Source organism: Eriocheir sinensis, chromosome 2 (genome assembly GCF_024679095.1).
Source record: "Eriocheir sinensis breed Jianghai 21 chromosome 2, ASM2467909v1, whole genome shotgun sequence".
NCBI classification, from domain to species: Eukaryota; Metazoa; Arthropoda; class Malacostraca; order Decapoda; family Varunidae; genus Eriocheir; species Eriocheir sinensis.
Genome location: NC_066510.1, coordinates 5,964,828 through 5,982,793, shown reverse-complemented (window position 1 = coordinate 5,982,793; position 17,966 = coordinate 5,964,828). Strand labels below are relative to the sequence as shown.

Sequence of the window (17,966 nt, the reverse complement as noted above, 5' to 3'; positions counted from 1 at the left end):
AGTTTCGCGCTTGCTTAATTCCGAAGGTATAGCGCTAAACTCGAGGATCACGAAACTCGAGGTATTGAAATACATGAAAAAGCGCTTATTGGTTCCGGCCTGTGGAAAAAAAATTTATTTATTTTTCGACTTGACTCCCTTGTTATCATAATTTTTTCAACTTTACTCTCTTGTTATCTCAAAATACGTACCTTGGTAATAGGCAGATAATGGAAAGTGAGAACAGGTCGTTCTGAAGCCGCAGTTGAAGGCGGCTGCCTTACAATTGGTGGGCAGTTCTGAATACACGCTTATGATCCCCGTGGTGTTGTCTGCTAAAGTAAGGGCGGTTGCTCGCGGTCACCCATGGTACAGTTGGAAAAACCTATAGCTTCTGGTAGTTTTCTGTGTGTTATGGTATAATCTGCTAACTCTTTCTGTTATATATCATTAAATCACTAACTTGTTTACTGCTTCCATATTTCCCTCACCGCTCACAAAGACCACTAGTGGACAAAAAAGAACAAATCCAGGAAAATTAACACTTTTAATGCTGTGTCGTGCATGCGTGGTGGGCAGCAGAATGACTAATTTCAGCGGGGATATTTCTCGCAACACCGGCCAGTGTATAGTGGACCTTCTTCTTCTTCTACTTTTGACCTGTAATGCTTTGTATCGCTTCTTAGTTCCTCCTTCTCCACACTTTATACTTCACAACATGCACTTAGGGCCGCTTTCACAGTCATTTTGTTTGTATTGATCGTTATCAGTCGCGAAGATCGCCGCTCTAGTATTTCCACGTGAAACTGACCGATGGGTGGTGATGTGATGTGATGGTGTCGGAGGTATTGCCTTTACAACGGCACCTCGTGGCGGCTGCGGGGTTAGCCTCGCCCCGCACCTTACCACACACTCTCAACACCTGTCGCTTTCTCTGCAGCCACCACTACCCCATAGCCCAATTTTGCGTGGAAAACTATAGTGTCGATCACCGCCATTGGTAACAATCAAAACAAACAGTGACTGTGAAAGCGGCCCTTTTTTACTTCACAGTGCGCACTTATATACTTCACCCTGAACTTAGATGTTTTTCTGTTCTTTTCTTTCCCTGATTTTGGTTTTCTATGCCCTTTTGATATTTTTTGGACTGTGGTTCCCCAGCATGGGATGTTCTCTTATCTTGTTAATCAAATAGTAAGCAAAGCAGCTCTGCCAGTTCATTTGACGAGTCTCTTGGTGGGCCACCTTCCACTGCTCACTCCTCAGCCACTGCCGTTGGCTGTTTGTTTACATGCCGTTCAGTACCCAGGTACCCACACTCGTACTCACAACCGTTTTCCATTCGTACGGACAACCAATAACTCGCTCCCGGTTGGGCATACGGGCAACCGTGGTTGCCCATAGCCCCAATGGTTGGACACCGCCTTTTAAGGCAGCACCCATGACGCCAACGGTAGGTAGACGTGACCCGTACATGTCAAAGCAACACGAAACTCGTGGCGGTAATGCACGAAAGTCGTGATGGTAAGAATCTAGGACTAAGCGCTAAACTCGAGGATCGCAAAACTCGGATAGCACGAAACTTGAGAGGGCACTGTGTTAAAATACCTCTATACGGCAAAATCCCGCAATATAGCGAAAAATCCGCGATACAAAACTAGATATTTACAATTTAAAAATCTGCGATACAGTGAGACCGCGATAAGTGAACCGCGATATGGCAAGGGATCACTGTATTATGACTCTCACATGTCCAGGATTGTCCACGGCTGCAGTGAATGAATGGACTTCCTTCGGTTCGTCAATCTTTGTGAGGTAACTTTTTCAACGCTGACATATGTATGATAATTTTTTTTTTTTTTTACAGCAGAGGAGTCAGTTCAATGGCATAAAAAAAGGTAACAAATGTTAAAAAAAAGCCCGATACTCACTGCTCCTAAAAAGAGAGAGGAGTGGCAGAAAGATAGGTCAATTTCGGGAGGAGAGGTGTCCTGATACCCTCCTCTTGAAAGAGTTCAAGTCATAGGCAGAAGGAAATACAGAAGAAGGAAGATTGTTCCAGAGTTTACCAGCGTGAGGGATGAAAGAGTGAAGATGCTGGTTAACTCTTGAATAAGGGATTTGAACAGTAAAGGGATGAGCTTGAGTAGAAAGTTGTGTGTGGCGAGGCTGCGGGAGGGAGGGAGGCATGCAGTTAGCAAGTTCGGAAGAGCAGTCAGCATGAAAATATCGACAGAAGATAGAAAGAGAGGCAACATGGCGGCAAAATTTAAGAGGTAGATAACTATTAGTAAGAGGAGGAGAGCTGATGAGGCGAAGAGCCTTAGACTCCACTCTGTCCAAGAGAGCTGTATGAGTGGAGCCCCCCCACACGTGAGATGCATACTCCATACGGGGGCGGACAAGGCCCCTGTAAATGGATAGCAACTGTGCGGGGGAGAAGAACTGGCGAAGACGGTACAGAACGCCCAGCCTCAAGGAAGCTGATTTAGTAAAAGAAGAGATATGAAGTTTCCAGTTGAGATTTTGAGATAAGGATAGACCGAGGATGTTTAGTGTTGAAGAAGGTGGTAGCTGAGTGTTGTCAAAGAATAGGGGATAGTTGTTTGGAAGATTGTGTCGAGTGGATAGGTGGAGAAACTGTGTTTTTGAGGCATTGAAGGACACCAAGTTCTTCTTGCCCCAGTCAGAAATAATAGTAAGGTCTGAGGCTAAGCGTTCTGTTGCCTCCAGCCTGGAATCATTTAGTTCCTGTTGGGTGGGTCTTCTATTACAAGAAGTTGAATAATGCAGAGTAGAGTTATCGGCGTAAGAATGGATAGGACAGTTTGTTTTGGAAAGAAGATCATCAATGAACAACAGAAAGAGAGTGGGAGATAGGACAGAACCGTGCAGAACACCACTATTAATAGGTTTAGGGGAAGAACAGTGACCGTCTATCACAGCAGAAATAGAACGGTCAGAGAGGAAACTGGAGATTAAGGTACAGAGAGAAGGATAGAAACTGTAGGAGGGTAGTTTGGAAAGCAAAGATTTGTGCCAGACCCTATCAAAGGCTTTTGATATGTCCAGCGCAATAGCCAAGGTTTCACCGAAATGGCTAAGAGAGGATGACCAAGAATCAGTTAGGAAGGCAAGGAGATCACCAGTAGAACGCCCCTTGCGGAACCCATACTGGTGATCAGATAGAAGGTCAGTAGTGGAAAGGTGCTTTTGAATCTTCCGGTTAAGGATAGATTCAAAAGCTTTAGAAAGACAAGAAAGCAAAGCTATAGGACGGTAGTTTGAGGGGTTAGAACAGTCACCCTTCTTAGGCATAGGCTATATGAAGGCATACTTCCAGCAGGAAGGAAAGGTAGATGTTGACAGGCAGAGGCGAAAGAGTTTGACCAAGCAGGGTGTCAGCACAGAAGCACAGTTTTTATGGACAATAGGAGGCACTCCATCAGGTCCATAAGCCTTCAGAGGATTGAGGCCATAGAGGGCAAAGAAAACATCACTCTTAAGAATCTTAATAACAGGCATAAAGAAGTCAGAGGGGGGATGAGTACGAGGAATATGCCCAGAATCGTCCAGAGTGGAGTTTTAAGAGAAAGTTTGAGAGAAGATGAGATGGCGGTGTTGCCATTAGGACTAAGGAGAGGAGGGAAAGATAAAGAAGTGAAGTAGGAGGAGATGTGTTTAGCAAGATGCCAGAAGTCACGGGAAGAATTAGAAAAAGCAGGTTTAGGCATTTTCTATCAGTGAAGGAGTTTTTGGTAAGTCGGAGAATAGATTTGGCTCAATTCCAGGCAGAAATGTAAACGTCATGGTTAGCGGGAGTTCGAAGGCTCTGGTGCCTTTAGTGAGCTGCCTCTCTATCTTTGATAGCACGAGAACAAGCGTGATTAAACCAAGGCTTTTTAGCATGAGGAGTAGAGAAAGTACGTGGAATGTATGCCTCCATTCCTGAGACAATCACCTCTGTGATGCACGGGGTACACACAGAGGGGTCTCTATCCTGGAAGCAGTAATCATTCCACGGGAAATCGGAAAAGTATATCCTCAGATTGTCCCACCGAGCTGAAGCAAAATGCCAGAAGCATCGCCTCTTCGGTGGGTCCAGAGGGTGTACAGGAGCGATAGGACAGGATACAGAAATAAGGTTGTGATCGGAGGAGCCCAATGGAGAGAACAGTTTGACAGAGTAAGCAGGAGGATTAGAGGTAAGGAAGAGATCTAGTATGTTGGGCCTGTCTCCAAGACGGTCGGGAATAAGTGTAGGGTGTTGAACCAACTACTCTGCGTCATTGAGGAGAGCAAAGTTGTAGGCTTGTTCACCAGGCTGGTCAGTGAAAGAGGATGAGAGCAAAAGCTGATGGTGAACATTAAAATCTCCCAAGATGGAGATTCCAGCGAAGGGAGAGTGGGTCAAGATGTGCTCCACTTTACATCATTACATCAATCATGTTTTAGAGTGGAGGTAAAAGTCTTGACCATCATTTAAAGTTAAAATCAAAATCCATAAAATAATAAAAAAACTGGTAATCCAGCTTGAAAAAGTAAGTTCAAGCCATTTTCACTTTTATAAACTTTGAATGCATTTTCTGGGGTTTTGTATTTTGGAGTGCTTCCCGTTTTTTATGTAGAAGGCCTCATATAACAGCCTTATGGTGGCCAATTTTTACATGAAATAAAGTTTTAAATGAGTGTAGACAGTAATTTTTAAAGGATATGATTGATTTTCCTCCAAATTATTATACTCTTAATCATATATTTTCTTATACGGTGTGTCTGGATAATCCATTCAAATAAATCTGGAGGGTTTCAACATGATAAATACTTGAAATTGAATGAATCAATATATAAGAGATGTTGGTGCAATAAGAACACTAAACACTGAAGCCTGGGCTGCAAACCGATACAAGGGACGTGCTCTTAGTAGCCGTAGTCCCCTGTCTGGAGGCCGGCCGTTTTTTACCCTTTTTTCTTTATTGAATGGGTTATTGTCATGATTTATATACCAGACATAAGGGGCACCCTACGCATAAGATTTAGCCCCCAAAAAACAATCTATCACCTTTCCATTTTTTACCAATGACAATTTTTGGAAAATTTTAAGTTTTTTTGAAAAGGCTATTTCTACGACAATAATTGTTCTACATGAAAACAATTACTATAGCACAAGAACCATGTTCAGGCCAATAAAAGAATAGTGAGATATTGTATCAATAATCATTAGTTTGCGGAATATAAATTTTCAAACTTTCATGGTCATAATTTCTCCCTAAAAATTCAGACATAAATACACCATAATTCAGTCACTTCATATATGAGAAAAAACTCGCTATAGTTTGATTCTTACAAGTCTAGACATGGTTTTGGTGTTGGTTTCATCAAAATCAGTTGTAAAATGGTGGAGAAATTGAAATGCAAAGGTACATAACTTACATTTTGAGATATGGCCAGGTAAAGTTTTCAATGCGTAACATTAAATCATCGCAAAGTGATATTATGGCATTTATCCTTTCATTTATTTGTAATGATATATAAAAAGATATGTCTTCATGTTCAGTCATTGGTTTCTCAAAGGGCATACGCAGCTGAGGAATTTTCTTCCTCAGGTTTTCATTTTTGTCCAATTTTCGTTGTTTTCGATCGGCCGGGCCAGCCGATCAAAAACAAGGAAAATCGGACATGGTATTGCATGGTATCATACATCTTATTCTTCCTTTTTTTATGTCCCCCATCTTCCCTAATCCCTTCTAAAGACTACTACATCATTCCCTTGCTTTCAGAAAAAATTAAGTTTAAAATTTATGCCTGAAACTTACATGGTCTTTGCTGCCTGCTGCTATGTATTATTAACCCTTAACCCCTTGACTGCAGATTTCCTACAAGAAGACATCACCAAGTAACAGGAATGGAGCAAAAAGTGGCTGCTACAATTCAATGAAGAAAAATGTAAAGTCATGCACCTTGGGAGGGAAAATCCAGCGTACCAATACCACATGGGAAACACTCCACTATCCACCACAGAGGCAGAGAAAGATCCGGGAATGTATGTTACCAGGCTACCTGCAGCAGATAGGTTAACTAATGTGTGAGGCACAGACGCACACGACTATGGAACGGTGGTTGCACATATGTGCATGCAGAGCTGACCTGTCTCACAACCAACCAGTTGCTTATAACAGTCAAATGGAGTAGCTTACGGCCTGTAGAGAAAGATATCTTCGTATTGCTCTCAAACTGAAGGAATTATTTATTGTATTTCACAGTGAGCTTCGAATCAGTATTGTGATGCAAACAGGGTGAGGAGGAACAGCTCTGGGATGCATGCTGTGCTATAATGAACACACGTGGGCATCAGGGTTCACAGCAAGGGAGTTGACAGTGCTACTTTTCGCTGACTGGCAACAAAACACTACATATACAACCCTGGCAATAACACCATCATAAATTAAATGGAACGACACTTTGTAATGTTTTCCTTTACCTCTTGGCTAAAAATTAAAGGAAATAGGATGGTGAGAAGATATGACAATGTTCAACCAAGACCCCCATCTTGAGAGAACAATTCTTGCCAATTCGTTTGTAAGTTTATAGTTTATGTATAGTTTATAGTTAAAACAGTGCAATCCAATATTTTCTGCCTACCACAAGCCAGCAGGAAGACACTTACGAAATGTCTCTTTCTTGGACATGCAGCGAGTGTGTGTGGGCGTGGCAGAGGAGCACGGAGGGAGCTCAGTTCCTGCCTCAGAGGGTGCATACCCACTTACATCAACAGGATCCTTACTCATCAGTTCCTCTGAGATTAAAATTACAATACATTAGAATATCATGTTTTGTTCAAAGTCTGTGATAAAAATAGTACAGTAGTCAGCAGTGAAATATTTAAACCAATCTTTTAAAGCCAAGTGTACAGATTTCAGTTTTCCTTGACAGTCGAAACACTCCTGAAGATGGCAGGCAATGCAATAACTAATACTTGCATTGCATACCTTATATACATGCAACAGGATACGAATAGACAATAGGTGTTTGCTGTGGAACTTCTACTGTTGAGCAACTCTCATCTCAAATAAATCAGTTCCCAAACATAATCTCAACGCAAAAAATGCAGTGGTTTCCAAACAGATTCTCAGTTCACAAACAGGTAAGCCAGTAACCATGTGCTTTGCAGGCTGAGATGTTCAGCAGTAGTCATTTACGTTTCAGTCTCGGCTCAATGCTTATATAGCCTAAGAGGTAATGCTGAGACTGGCTGGGACAGTACTAGCTAATCCCCATGACTAGTCCCTGCTTCCCCTTTACCCCCCTCCCAGACAGAGTGGTCACCTTCATCCCGGCTGTGGAGGATGTCAGCAGCACCTCCCCTGCCACCAATGTGGACCAGCACGAACAAAGAAATTTGTGACACTGACCCTGTTAATGCATACATTTGTTTCATCCACTACCCAGACAATTGAAGTAAACCCAAAAATCTTCTGGACTTTACCAAGGGATGTGAAGGGCAACACAGAGATCCTACAATCAACAGTGAAGCACACAACACAGGGAGGACAGGAGCAGTGGGCAGCCAGACAGGACTAGGCCACCATCAAACACTTGCCAATTTTTTTACACCACTTCAGGCCAAACCCACAAAACCCCATTCACCCCGACTCAGCACCAGCACCAGATAATACAGCCATCTTGGTAAAACTTGTCATGGCTCCACTGCATATCATGTATAATGTTATGTGGCTAATCAGTCACCTGAACAAAGGTTGATGTCTTTCAGGGAAGGCGACTTTTTTTCCAAGAAATAACATCTCTCCTCTTCCCCTTCCTCACCACCTTCCACTTTCACAGTCCATACAGGCAAAGTGAAGTTAAATTTCCATCTATATTTCTTATATAGTGTTTATTATTTTTGCATATGATTTTCATCACTTTCAGATAAGAATTTATGCATGAAGTACTGCTATAAATGCTTAAATAACCAATCATCTTGGGTTCAAGAATGGATAAATCCATTTCACATTAATTTCTGTGGGGAAATGGCTTCAGTTTTCTAACAAATCGGTTTCCGAAAAGCCAAGTCCCATTGTTCTTGAAAGCATGGAGTTAGTTTGTTTGTTTGTTCTTTTACTCTAGACTAAAAATAAAACAAAATAAGGTGGTGAAAAGACGCGACAATTTTTTACCAAAACCACCATCTTGGGAGAGAACAATTCTTGCAAATTCACTCGTAAATTTATAGTTAAAACAGTGCAATACAATATTCTCAGCCAACCACAAATACTTACGAACTGTTTCTTTCTTGGGCACATGGCGAGTGCGGGCGGGCGTGGCAGTGGAGCACTGGGGGAGCTCAGTGGCTGCCTCAGAAACTGCATACCCACTTACACCAACAGAATCCCTGCTCATCAATTCCTCTGAGATTAAAATTACAATACATTAGAACATTAGAAACTGTCAAAAGTCTGTGATAAAATTAGTACAGTAGTCAGCAGTGAAATTTATAAAAGAATATTTTAGGGCAAAGTTTATGGATTCCAATTTTCCTTGACTGTCGAAACACTCCTGAAGATGCCAGACAATGCAGTAACTATTACTTGCATTGTATACCATGCAACAGGATACAAGTAGACATATGGGTGTTTACAGTGGAACATCAATTATTGAACAACTTTTCTCAAACAAATCAGTTCCCAAACATATTTTTCTTAACAAGAAATGTAGTGGTTTCCAGACAAAATCTCTGTTCCCAAACAAACCCAGCAACTATGTGCTCCACGGGCTAAAATATACATCGGGAAAGTAATTTACAGTGAAGCCTCAGCTCAATGCTTCCATAGCCTACACAGCTACACTGACAGTCACTGGGGACGATACTTCGATACAATAGCAGAATCATGAATGCGTTCCTAATTGTCTTTGGCCAAAAAACTAACTGCTCATTTTTTTGTTTTTCATTCAGCTATCCAAAAATATCTCATGTAAATATCGGATCAAAACTGAGGAAGGAGATGCAAATTGTATGACCATAACTAACATTTCTAAAGAACGGGCTTTGAATTTTTTTAGCTTGTCTTAATGTAATGTTCGTAAACCTTATAAGTGTACATGAAAATGTGCTCTATTTTATTTTCAGGGTTACTATGAATCTTTCCAGAAACTTAGGCACCTGGCACCTGGTCCTCTCCAGTGCCTCCTTCCGCATTGTCTCCGGGTTTGAGAAGTCTCAGAACACAAGTGGTTGATAGTCTGTTAGCTCTGATGCACTTCTTCTTTTTTGTCATGCTTTTGGGCATCACAATAAGTGTCTGCTTCAGTAGCAAGGTTACTGAATGGCTGAGATGATCAAACAAACCTAAGCTGTTTGTCACTCAATCTGTGTTGCTGGTGTAGAGGTAGAAGGGCTAGTTTGCAGCTGATGGTAATGGAGCAAGTAGCAGCGGAACAAACAGAGTGAATGGTGGTGATGGTGGAGGTGGAATGGTTGGAGTGGCGGCAGAAAGGCAAGCGAGTGGCCGTGGCCAAGTAGGAGAGTGCCTACTCGGTGTTTCTCTCTATCTCTTTGCTTTTCCTGGGCTGCTACGGCCAACTCCACCTTCTTCAACATTTCTACAGTCTTCTTGGGTACTTTGGCATGGTTGTAGTAGTAGTAGTAGGTTGTAGTAGTTTGATTTACATTATTTTTGATTTACGCGACCTCTTCAAGGACACAATACTCGTGTAAATCGAGAGTTACCTGTACCAACACCTATCTCTTCCTCTCATAGGTTAGCTATAGGTAACATATGAGAGAAAAAAATAGGTGTTAGGACTGTGTGGCAGAGCAGAGGAGAGGAGAGGACCCATGGGAGCCAACACCACAACAGACTCGCTAAAATGGTTTCACTATAACAAACAACCTCACTTGTCAGAGGCAAGAAAGCCTCTGAGTGACCTCACTCACTAACATGCATTGCCAGTTGTGGGAGTAATCAATAAAATGAATCAAGAAACTCAATAATGACAATCTAATCAATAATTTAGCATCAATACTGATGTAAACAAAAACAAGGCATGACACTCGCCTGTCAAGGGTGGGCATGGAAATAACTACAAGATATTTGAAGACTTGCATTAAAAGTCAACAAGTGATGCACTGTCAGCAACAGTCATGAAGTATTTGACATTTTTTTTTTCAACTCAATGAGTTTAATCATTCATAGGGCCCCCTAAGGCCTGAACCCAGTCCCTGGTTGTCTTTTTTCTTTCACTGTAATTTCTAAACTTTGTCATGGCATGACACTTCACAATAAAATTCCAGGGAACTTTGTCCCTCCGTTAGTTTTTCAAGAACTGAAGTGGATGAAATCTACTTTTAGTTCCCTTTTGAGGGCACGGTTGATTAAATCCCGAACCCTGTCATATGGTGTTTGGGTCACGGACATGGAGGGGTGATGATTAGGGACCCTGGGTTCAATAAGGGTGACAGTAACTTCACTGCTACAAGTGGAGGCAGTTTTATAAACAATATATTTTATTTCCTTGGTTATCTTCTTTGGGCGTCTGTTTTCTACAATGTCGTTGCCTCCCGGAAAAAGCAGAGTAAGGTCGTGGAATCACTGGAGCATTGCATTAAGACAACTGTCCTGTGTGTCAATCTTTAACCCCCCCTCCCCCCCAGTGCTTGGTATCACCATATTACACATCTTACATCTTAAAGCTCATTGAATCCAAGCTATGGCCCGCAAAAGCCACCTTGTGCATCCCCTGAATATGACCGCTCATTCAGGGTACCGAAATGTGGAAAAATTGGCAGGGAATTTACTTAAATCAAAGGAGGTGAGTTACCAGCTGAGCTCCTAAGAACCTACCTCAGGCTAAAACAAATAGAATTGACTAATACTAATTCTGTACTTAGGTTTAGGTTCTGTAATGTAGGGAGAAATGTGTGGAGGTACAAGTATCATAAGTTAAGGCGTATGTGTGGTTGGAGTTCCGATGAGCTCCAAGGTTTTGTTATGGCTAAAAGACTGGACCAGGCATTTACAGTTAGTTCCTGGCTTTTTCTTTAAAATGTGTTTCTCAAAGTATAACTAGTTGGAGCACTGGTCTGAAGACATGCACTCTTCGCTGTCTGGTATCACAAGGAGGACGTTGGCAATTTTAAACTTGCCAAGTTAAGAGTTGCCATGTCGGTAATGACTGAAGAGACGATCAAACCACTCTTCATTGCACTTCTATTCTTACTGTGGTATTGAATTACCATTTGTTCCCTAGTTCATAATCGAGCATGACCAAATCAATGATAATAATAATATACAATATATACAAACTAGAACATTTTCCACGTTGTTTTGTCGCGGGCTGTGATGCCAAAAGCAAATAATTTATAACTTTCCTTTCTTGTCTTTCTAAAGTTTTTGCATCAATCCTCAATAGAAAAGTTCTCAGCATCCACTATTGAATTCTGACATTTTCTCTGACTGCAGGTACAGGTTCAACAACGGGCGTTCTACCGGTGGCCTTCTTGCCTTCCTAACTGACTCCTGGTCATCCTCTCTTGGCCATTTTGATGAAACTTTTGCTATTGCCTTAGACACCTCAAAAGCTTGTGAGAGTCTGGCACAAATCTTTGCTTCCTAAATCACCCTCTTATGGATTATGTCCCTCTCTCTGTACTTCTGTCTCCAGTTTCTTTTCAGGCCAATCATTCTCTCCTGTGATAGACGGTAACTGTTATATCCCTAAACCAATCAAGAGTGGTAGTTTCCTGGGCTTGTTCTATCTCCAACTCTCTTTCCATTGTTTATTAACCCGGTAGCAGCGGGGATCATGTTTCTTAATGATCCCTCCAAGCAAGAAAAATGAGAAAAAATCACCCCTCACACAAACCATTTCATTATAAATATCAAAGCATTTGTGATCAGATTATGTATCATCTATTTTGGGAGGTTTATATCATGGCACAAATTTGGCCCGGCGCTGCTACACGGTAAAGCCACAAATTTGGCACGGCGCTGCTACTGGGTTAATTATCTTTCCAAATCAAACTGTTTTATCCCCTCTCATGCTGATGACTTTACTCTGCATTACTCAGCATCTTTTAACAGGGGACCCTCCCAACAAATATCACAGTACTCAAAGCTGGATGCAGCAGAACACTTAACCTCTGACTTTGCTATGAATTTTGAATGGGGTAGAAGGAACTTGGCATCCTTCAATCCCTCAAAACCTCAATTTATCCAACTGTCAAGTAGGCATGCTGTATCATCTCCACCAGTTTATTCCCGCCTTCCAGATGCTGGCCATATACAATGGTCTTGCCTGTCTTCATATGTAGTAGTATGTATCTCATGTGTGGGGGGGCTCCACACACCCAGCCCTTCATCTCATTGACTCCCTTCCTTTTCTACTGACAATCTTTTGCCTTTTAAATTTCACTGCAACACTGCCTCTCTCTCCATCTTCAAGTGACATTTTCATGTACAGTGGAACCTCGGTTTTCATGATTAATCCGTTCAAAAAAGGCTGACGAAAACCGAATGTACAAAAACTGAAGCAATATTTACCATAAGAAATAATGTGAATCCAATTAATCTGTTCCTGACACCCAAAAATATTAACAAAAAATACATTTTATAGAGAATAACTATACTTTTACATACAGAAAACAATGAAAAATAAATATAAATGACTAATGAAATGGATAAGTGAACACTGAACATCACTTTTACCTTTATCGAAGACTCTTGTTGGAGTATGGAAGATGGCAAGAAGGGGAGAGGGAGGAGGAGATTTTATTGATTGGCAAGGGAATCCCCATTCATTACGTAAAGGTAAAGTTGGGGGCATACGCTATAGCAGCGCATGGCCTCGGTGCTCATCTCCGTAACATTGGCCCTTGAGCCCGTGGTGGAAGGGAGCCTATTACCCCGGGACACAGGACCAGCATGACATCCGAGTCACCGCAGTTTACCTTCCCCAAGTTTCCCCAGGAACCTATTTATCAACCAGCCCAAAAGGGAGGATGAACAGCTGGGTGAGCTGCACACTGACTGCCCGGGCCGGGATTCAAACCCGGACCCGCGGAGTAGAAGCCAGTTACGCTGACGACTAGACCACGGAGGTATACAGGCAACTCTCGATTTACGCGAGTATTGCGTTCTTGAAGAGGTCGCGTAAATCAAAAACAATGTAAATCAAACAAGAGGTAGGTTTCTCTCGAAAAATAAATATCATATTTTGCGGCTTATAACGTGCACCCCAAACTTTGAAAAAAAAAAAAAAAATCTTAAAATGCTCAGAAATATGTACGGGTTAAAGAACATTGATAATGTACAGCTTTCCGAAATTTATATGTTTTAGGTGTAATCTTTACTGCTTGAATTGACAAGTGTCCTTGAGTAAAGCAATGAAAATGGCGGCCAGGCTGGTGTTGTGAGAAATACATCCCCGTACATACTGATGATGCACAGCATCTAATATCATAATAAGCATATTATTCCCACCATCACTCGTAGGTTATGACAGAAAACTAGGCAAGGCACAATTTACACGGTTCTGGTAACACGCGGCATGCAGCTGTTTGTTGTGTGGGTGTAGTTATGTGGTTTTCAAACAATGCAAATGGCGGCCGGGCTGGTGTTGAGAAATATTTCCTCGTACATACTGATCATGTACAGCTTCTGAGATCATAATAAGCATATTATTCTCACAGTCACTCGTAGGTTATGACAGACAACTAGGCAAGACACAATTCACGCGGTTCTGGTGACACGCGGCATGCAGCTGTTTGTTGTGTGGGTGTGGTTGTGTGGTTTGTAAACAATGCAAATGGCGGCCGGGCGTGAAATAACTCCTCGTACAAGACTCATGATGTTCAGTTTCTGATATCATATTTACCCCATTATTCTCACTAATATTAATAATTAATAATGAACACATGGTTATTTTTTTCCAATATGATTTTTTTATGTAGCTTGTACCGCTCCTTAGTCATACAATCGTAAGCCAGCTGTGACATCAAGATCAAGATATACAAATGGCGCCCGACGGGAAACCGGGATAACAGCAAGGCATGGGCGATGCTCCACCGATTTCATTTTTTTATAGTAGTTATTTGATCGCCCTGTATTCTATGGTAACATATTATAAGACAGCTATGGACTATGAAGGATCATTAACAATAATAAAGGTAAGTTTGCCGTTGTTATTGGATAAGACGAAACACAGACCCTTAAAAACACCCCAAAGAAGAATAAAATCATTAAAAATTTGTACATTCGGCGTATAACGCGCAGGGCTAAACTTTCTGGCATTTTTTATGTGAAAAGGTGCGCGTAATACATTCAGTGGAGAGAGAGAGAGAGAGAGAATATCCATATCACCGACATATCCAATCAGGCACTCAGTCTCAGCCTCACTCGTCTGAGAAAGAAATGAGGGACAGCATGAGCGCCTGGCTAGTATTGGTACCGGTACCGTACCGTATACCTGGTACCGTTAGTACCGGTACTGGTACCGTTACCTGCCCATACCTATCGTTGAGTAGCGTGGCAGCGTGGGTACTGTATTGTTGTTCAAGTGGCGCGCAGGAAGAACTGAGCTTAGCTGTGTGGCCGCGGCGCCGTGTGAGTCCAGTTGCGTGAGACATATGGTGGCCACTCCATAAAATATCGCGTATAAGTGGGAAAAACTTGTAAATTAAACATTTATTTAGATTTTGGACCCCGCGTTATTTAAAAAACGCGTAAAACAAACTCGCGTAAATCGAGAGTTACCTGTATATATATATATATATATATATATATATATATATATATATATATATATATATATATATATATATATATAAAAATACATAAACAATATAAGACTTTGGGAATCAATGGAGTCCTTATGCAGGTCAATAGGTCAATATATATATATATATATATATATATATATATATATATATATATATATATATATATATATATATATATATTTACATATATATATTTACATATATATATATATATATATATATATATATATATATATATATATATATATATATATATATATATATATATATATATATATATATATATATATATATATATATATATATATATATATATATATATATATATATATATATATATATATATATATATATATATATATATATATATATATATATATATATATATATATATATATATATATATATATATATATATATATATATATATTTTTTTCTTCATATTCGGGTCAAAGTGGACTGAATTTCACGTATTTAATGCCAAAGAGAATATACTAGCACTTTATCGTGCATAAATGACGATATGATTCCGAATTACGTCCCACGGGAAAGGTTCAAGGGAGGTCTGGAGGTACCTTGGAAATGCTAAGTTTTCCTTCGAGGATGATGTTGGGAGACGAACAAATGGCTATGAGCCATGAACGCATGGGATGCTTTGTGTGGGCGCTTGATTCCGGGAAATGTGTGGCCAAGTCACACGGGCAGGCGGACGAGTTTGGTGTGGACCTTTTTCAACTGTACGGAAACTGAGCGGATGTACAACAACCGGGACAAAATTTTGACAAAAAGTCATCGAAAACCGAATCGTACAAAAACTAGGGCATATGACAACCGAGGTTTGACTGTATTTGAGTCTGAGCTTGCTACCGGCATACCTCCTCATGCTCATCCCTAGGCTAGCCAAATACCTAAAATACCCTTTCACTGGTAAACTCTGGAATAAACTTCCTTTTGTCTGTATTTCCTCCTGCTTATAACTCAAACTATTTCGGGAAGAGAGTATCAAGGCACCTCGCCACCCAAAATCAGTCTCTCTTGAGGCTGCTCAATTCTATCTCTTTGTAGAAGAGCAGTGCTTGGCAGCCTTTTTCGTTGTGTTTTTTACCCTTGTGCTGCTTCATTCACTGTGAAAACACTAGCCAAACAGAGTTGCTTATAGCTGTGAGTAGAAAGAATCAAATTAACACACAAGGGCATGGGGGCTCGCCACAATGAAGTTTGAGACTGTAATTCTTCGTTGACTCCCAAAAAACCATTGCATCTATGGCCCTGGCAATAACACAGTCCCTAACTAGACAGAACAGCCCTTTATGTGGTACTTGTTCTAACTCCCTCGGTTAAATATTAAAGAAAAAAAGGTGGTGAGAAGATGCAACAACTCTTCATCAAAACCCTCTCTCTGAAAATGATTCTTGCCAATTCACTCATAGGTTAGTTGTTCACACATAACAATACAATATTTTCTGCCTCCCACAAATACTAAGCAGGAAGACACTTACGGACTGACTCTTTCTTGAGCACATGGCGAGCAAGGGTGGGCGTGGCAGAGAAGGACGGGGGGGCCTCACTTGTTGCCACCTCAGAAGGTACATATCCACTTGCGCCAACAGGATCCTTGCTCATCAATTCCTCTGAGATTAGAGTTACAATACATTAGAACTTTGGAAACTGCTAAAAGTCAGTGAAAAGATTAGAACTGGAGTGAGCAGCGAAATTTATAAAACAATCTTCTCGGGCCAAGTTTATGGATTTGAGTTTTCCTTGACTGTCGAAACATTCCTGAAGATGTCAGACAATGCAGTAACTATAATTCTTCAGGTGCTTGAGCAACGAGTATATCATACCATGGGAATTATTTACTAAAAAGTGCTTCTTACTATAAACATCAGGTAATAAACATATGAAACAAATACAAACACTGGATCATAACTGTACGGAGTAGGCGGTTAAACAGCCGCCAAATCAGGCGTAAGCTACTCCTGGTGAGGTATATACGGGATACGAGAAGGTGCTGCAAGCCTATCAAAGACCCTCCCATGTCCTTACTTTCCATTTCTTATTGTCTCATCAACTCCAAAGAGAAGTTCAGCATGATCTCTAGGTACCTAATTCTCTTACTCTCCACACCATGCAACATACAAGCTACGCATACACCACTTAATTCTTTTTTATATTTAAAATTCATTGTGGCAATACAAAACAGTGTATCAATCCCCTAATAATGAAAGAGAAAATGGCAGACTCAGTGTTGGGGACCCAACAACTGAGATATGAATGACCGTGTATTTGTGAGACGTTTATGTTAAATTCAGCAAAGTCTACAGTCCATAAAGCTAAAGAATACTACGACTTGTGCTATTTTATGCTGCTTCCTGATATCTGAAAATATTGACTAAGATTTGCTCTCAGTGATTTTTTGTGGGTCTTGAGGCTTTTTTGGGAAGTGAATCAAACTCTCATGGAAATTATCTACACACAGGTCTGCTGCCCCCAACACACACAAGTACAAGGGGACGAGTGTGTGCTGAGAAGCATGGAGGTACCTTGATGATGTTCCATTATGAGCAGACAAGTAAACACACACATTATTATTATCATGGCAACAACCATGTGGGTCAATGCCATTTGTCAATTTTTCAACGAGGCAGCAGCTTTGGCATTTCTGGCAAAAACAATGACAACAGCTCAGGAAATTTTCCATATCCAGGTAGTTCTCGAGTTACAATGAGGATAGCGGCCAAAAAGCCAGTCGTAGGTTGAATTGGTCATAAGTCAGACTTTGAAGAAAAAGGAAAAAAAAGAAAAAGAAAGAAAAGATAAAAGAAAAATTAGATGTCCTGCCACAAACAGAGCACCACTGCCTTGCCTCCCGCCCTCCCATCCTATGCTGCCTCTGTCCTCATGCACTCGCCTCGCCCCGGCCTGCATCATAACATCATCACAAGTCATCGCCAGAACAGGAAAGGGTTAAGAGTTGTTTTTCTTACTTTTTTATATATCAAAAAGTAAAAATCGATAAATATCTATTGCTGTACTGACATCCATAAGTCTGATTTGAAGAATGCTGACTTAAGGGAGTTTTATTGTATCTCCAAAACAATGATCTTTAACATCTGAAGAATGTTGGAAGGTTTAGACTTTCATGTCTTATCCTTAACCTTCTGCAAATGTGGTGCACTGTAAGACTATGAGGCACCGACACGTAGGCATCACG

At 40.8% G+C, this 17,966-nt stretch overlaps 1 protein-coding gene across 10 annotated transcripts in view; it reads right to left on the bottom strand.

Moving 5' to 3' along the window:
* Positions 1–17,966, bottom strand: part of LOC126998827 (uncharacterized) — a 141,442-nt gene that overhangs the window by 75,981 nt on the left and 47,495 nt on the right. For 7 of the 10 annotated variants that reach the window (XM_050860963.1, XM_050861014.1, XM_050860987.1 and 4 more), the window contains 3 exons: positions 16,252–16,383; positions 8,256–8,384; positions 6,644–6,772 (listed from right to left, as the gene is read on the bottom strand). In XM_050860963.1, coding sequence (XP_050716920.1) covers positions 6,644–6,772; positions 8,256–8,384; positions 16,252–16,383 — 390 coding nt within the window. The remainder of the gene's footprint in view (positions 1–6,643; positions 6,773–8,255; positions 8,385–16,251; positions 16,384–17,966) is intronic. The other 3 variants (XM_050861023.1, XM_050861033.1, XM_050861040.1) reach the window with 2 other exon arrangements.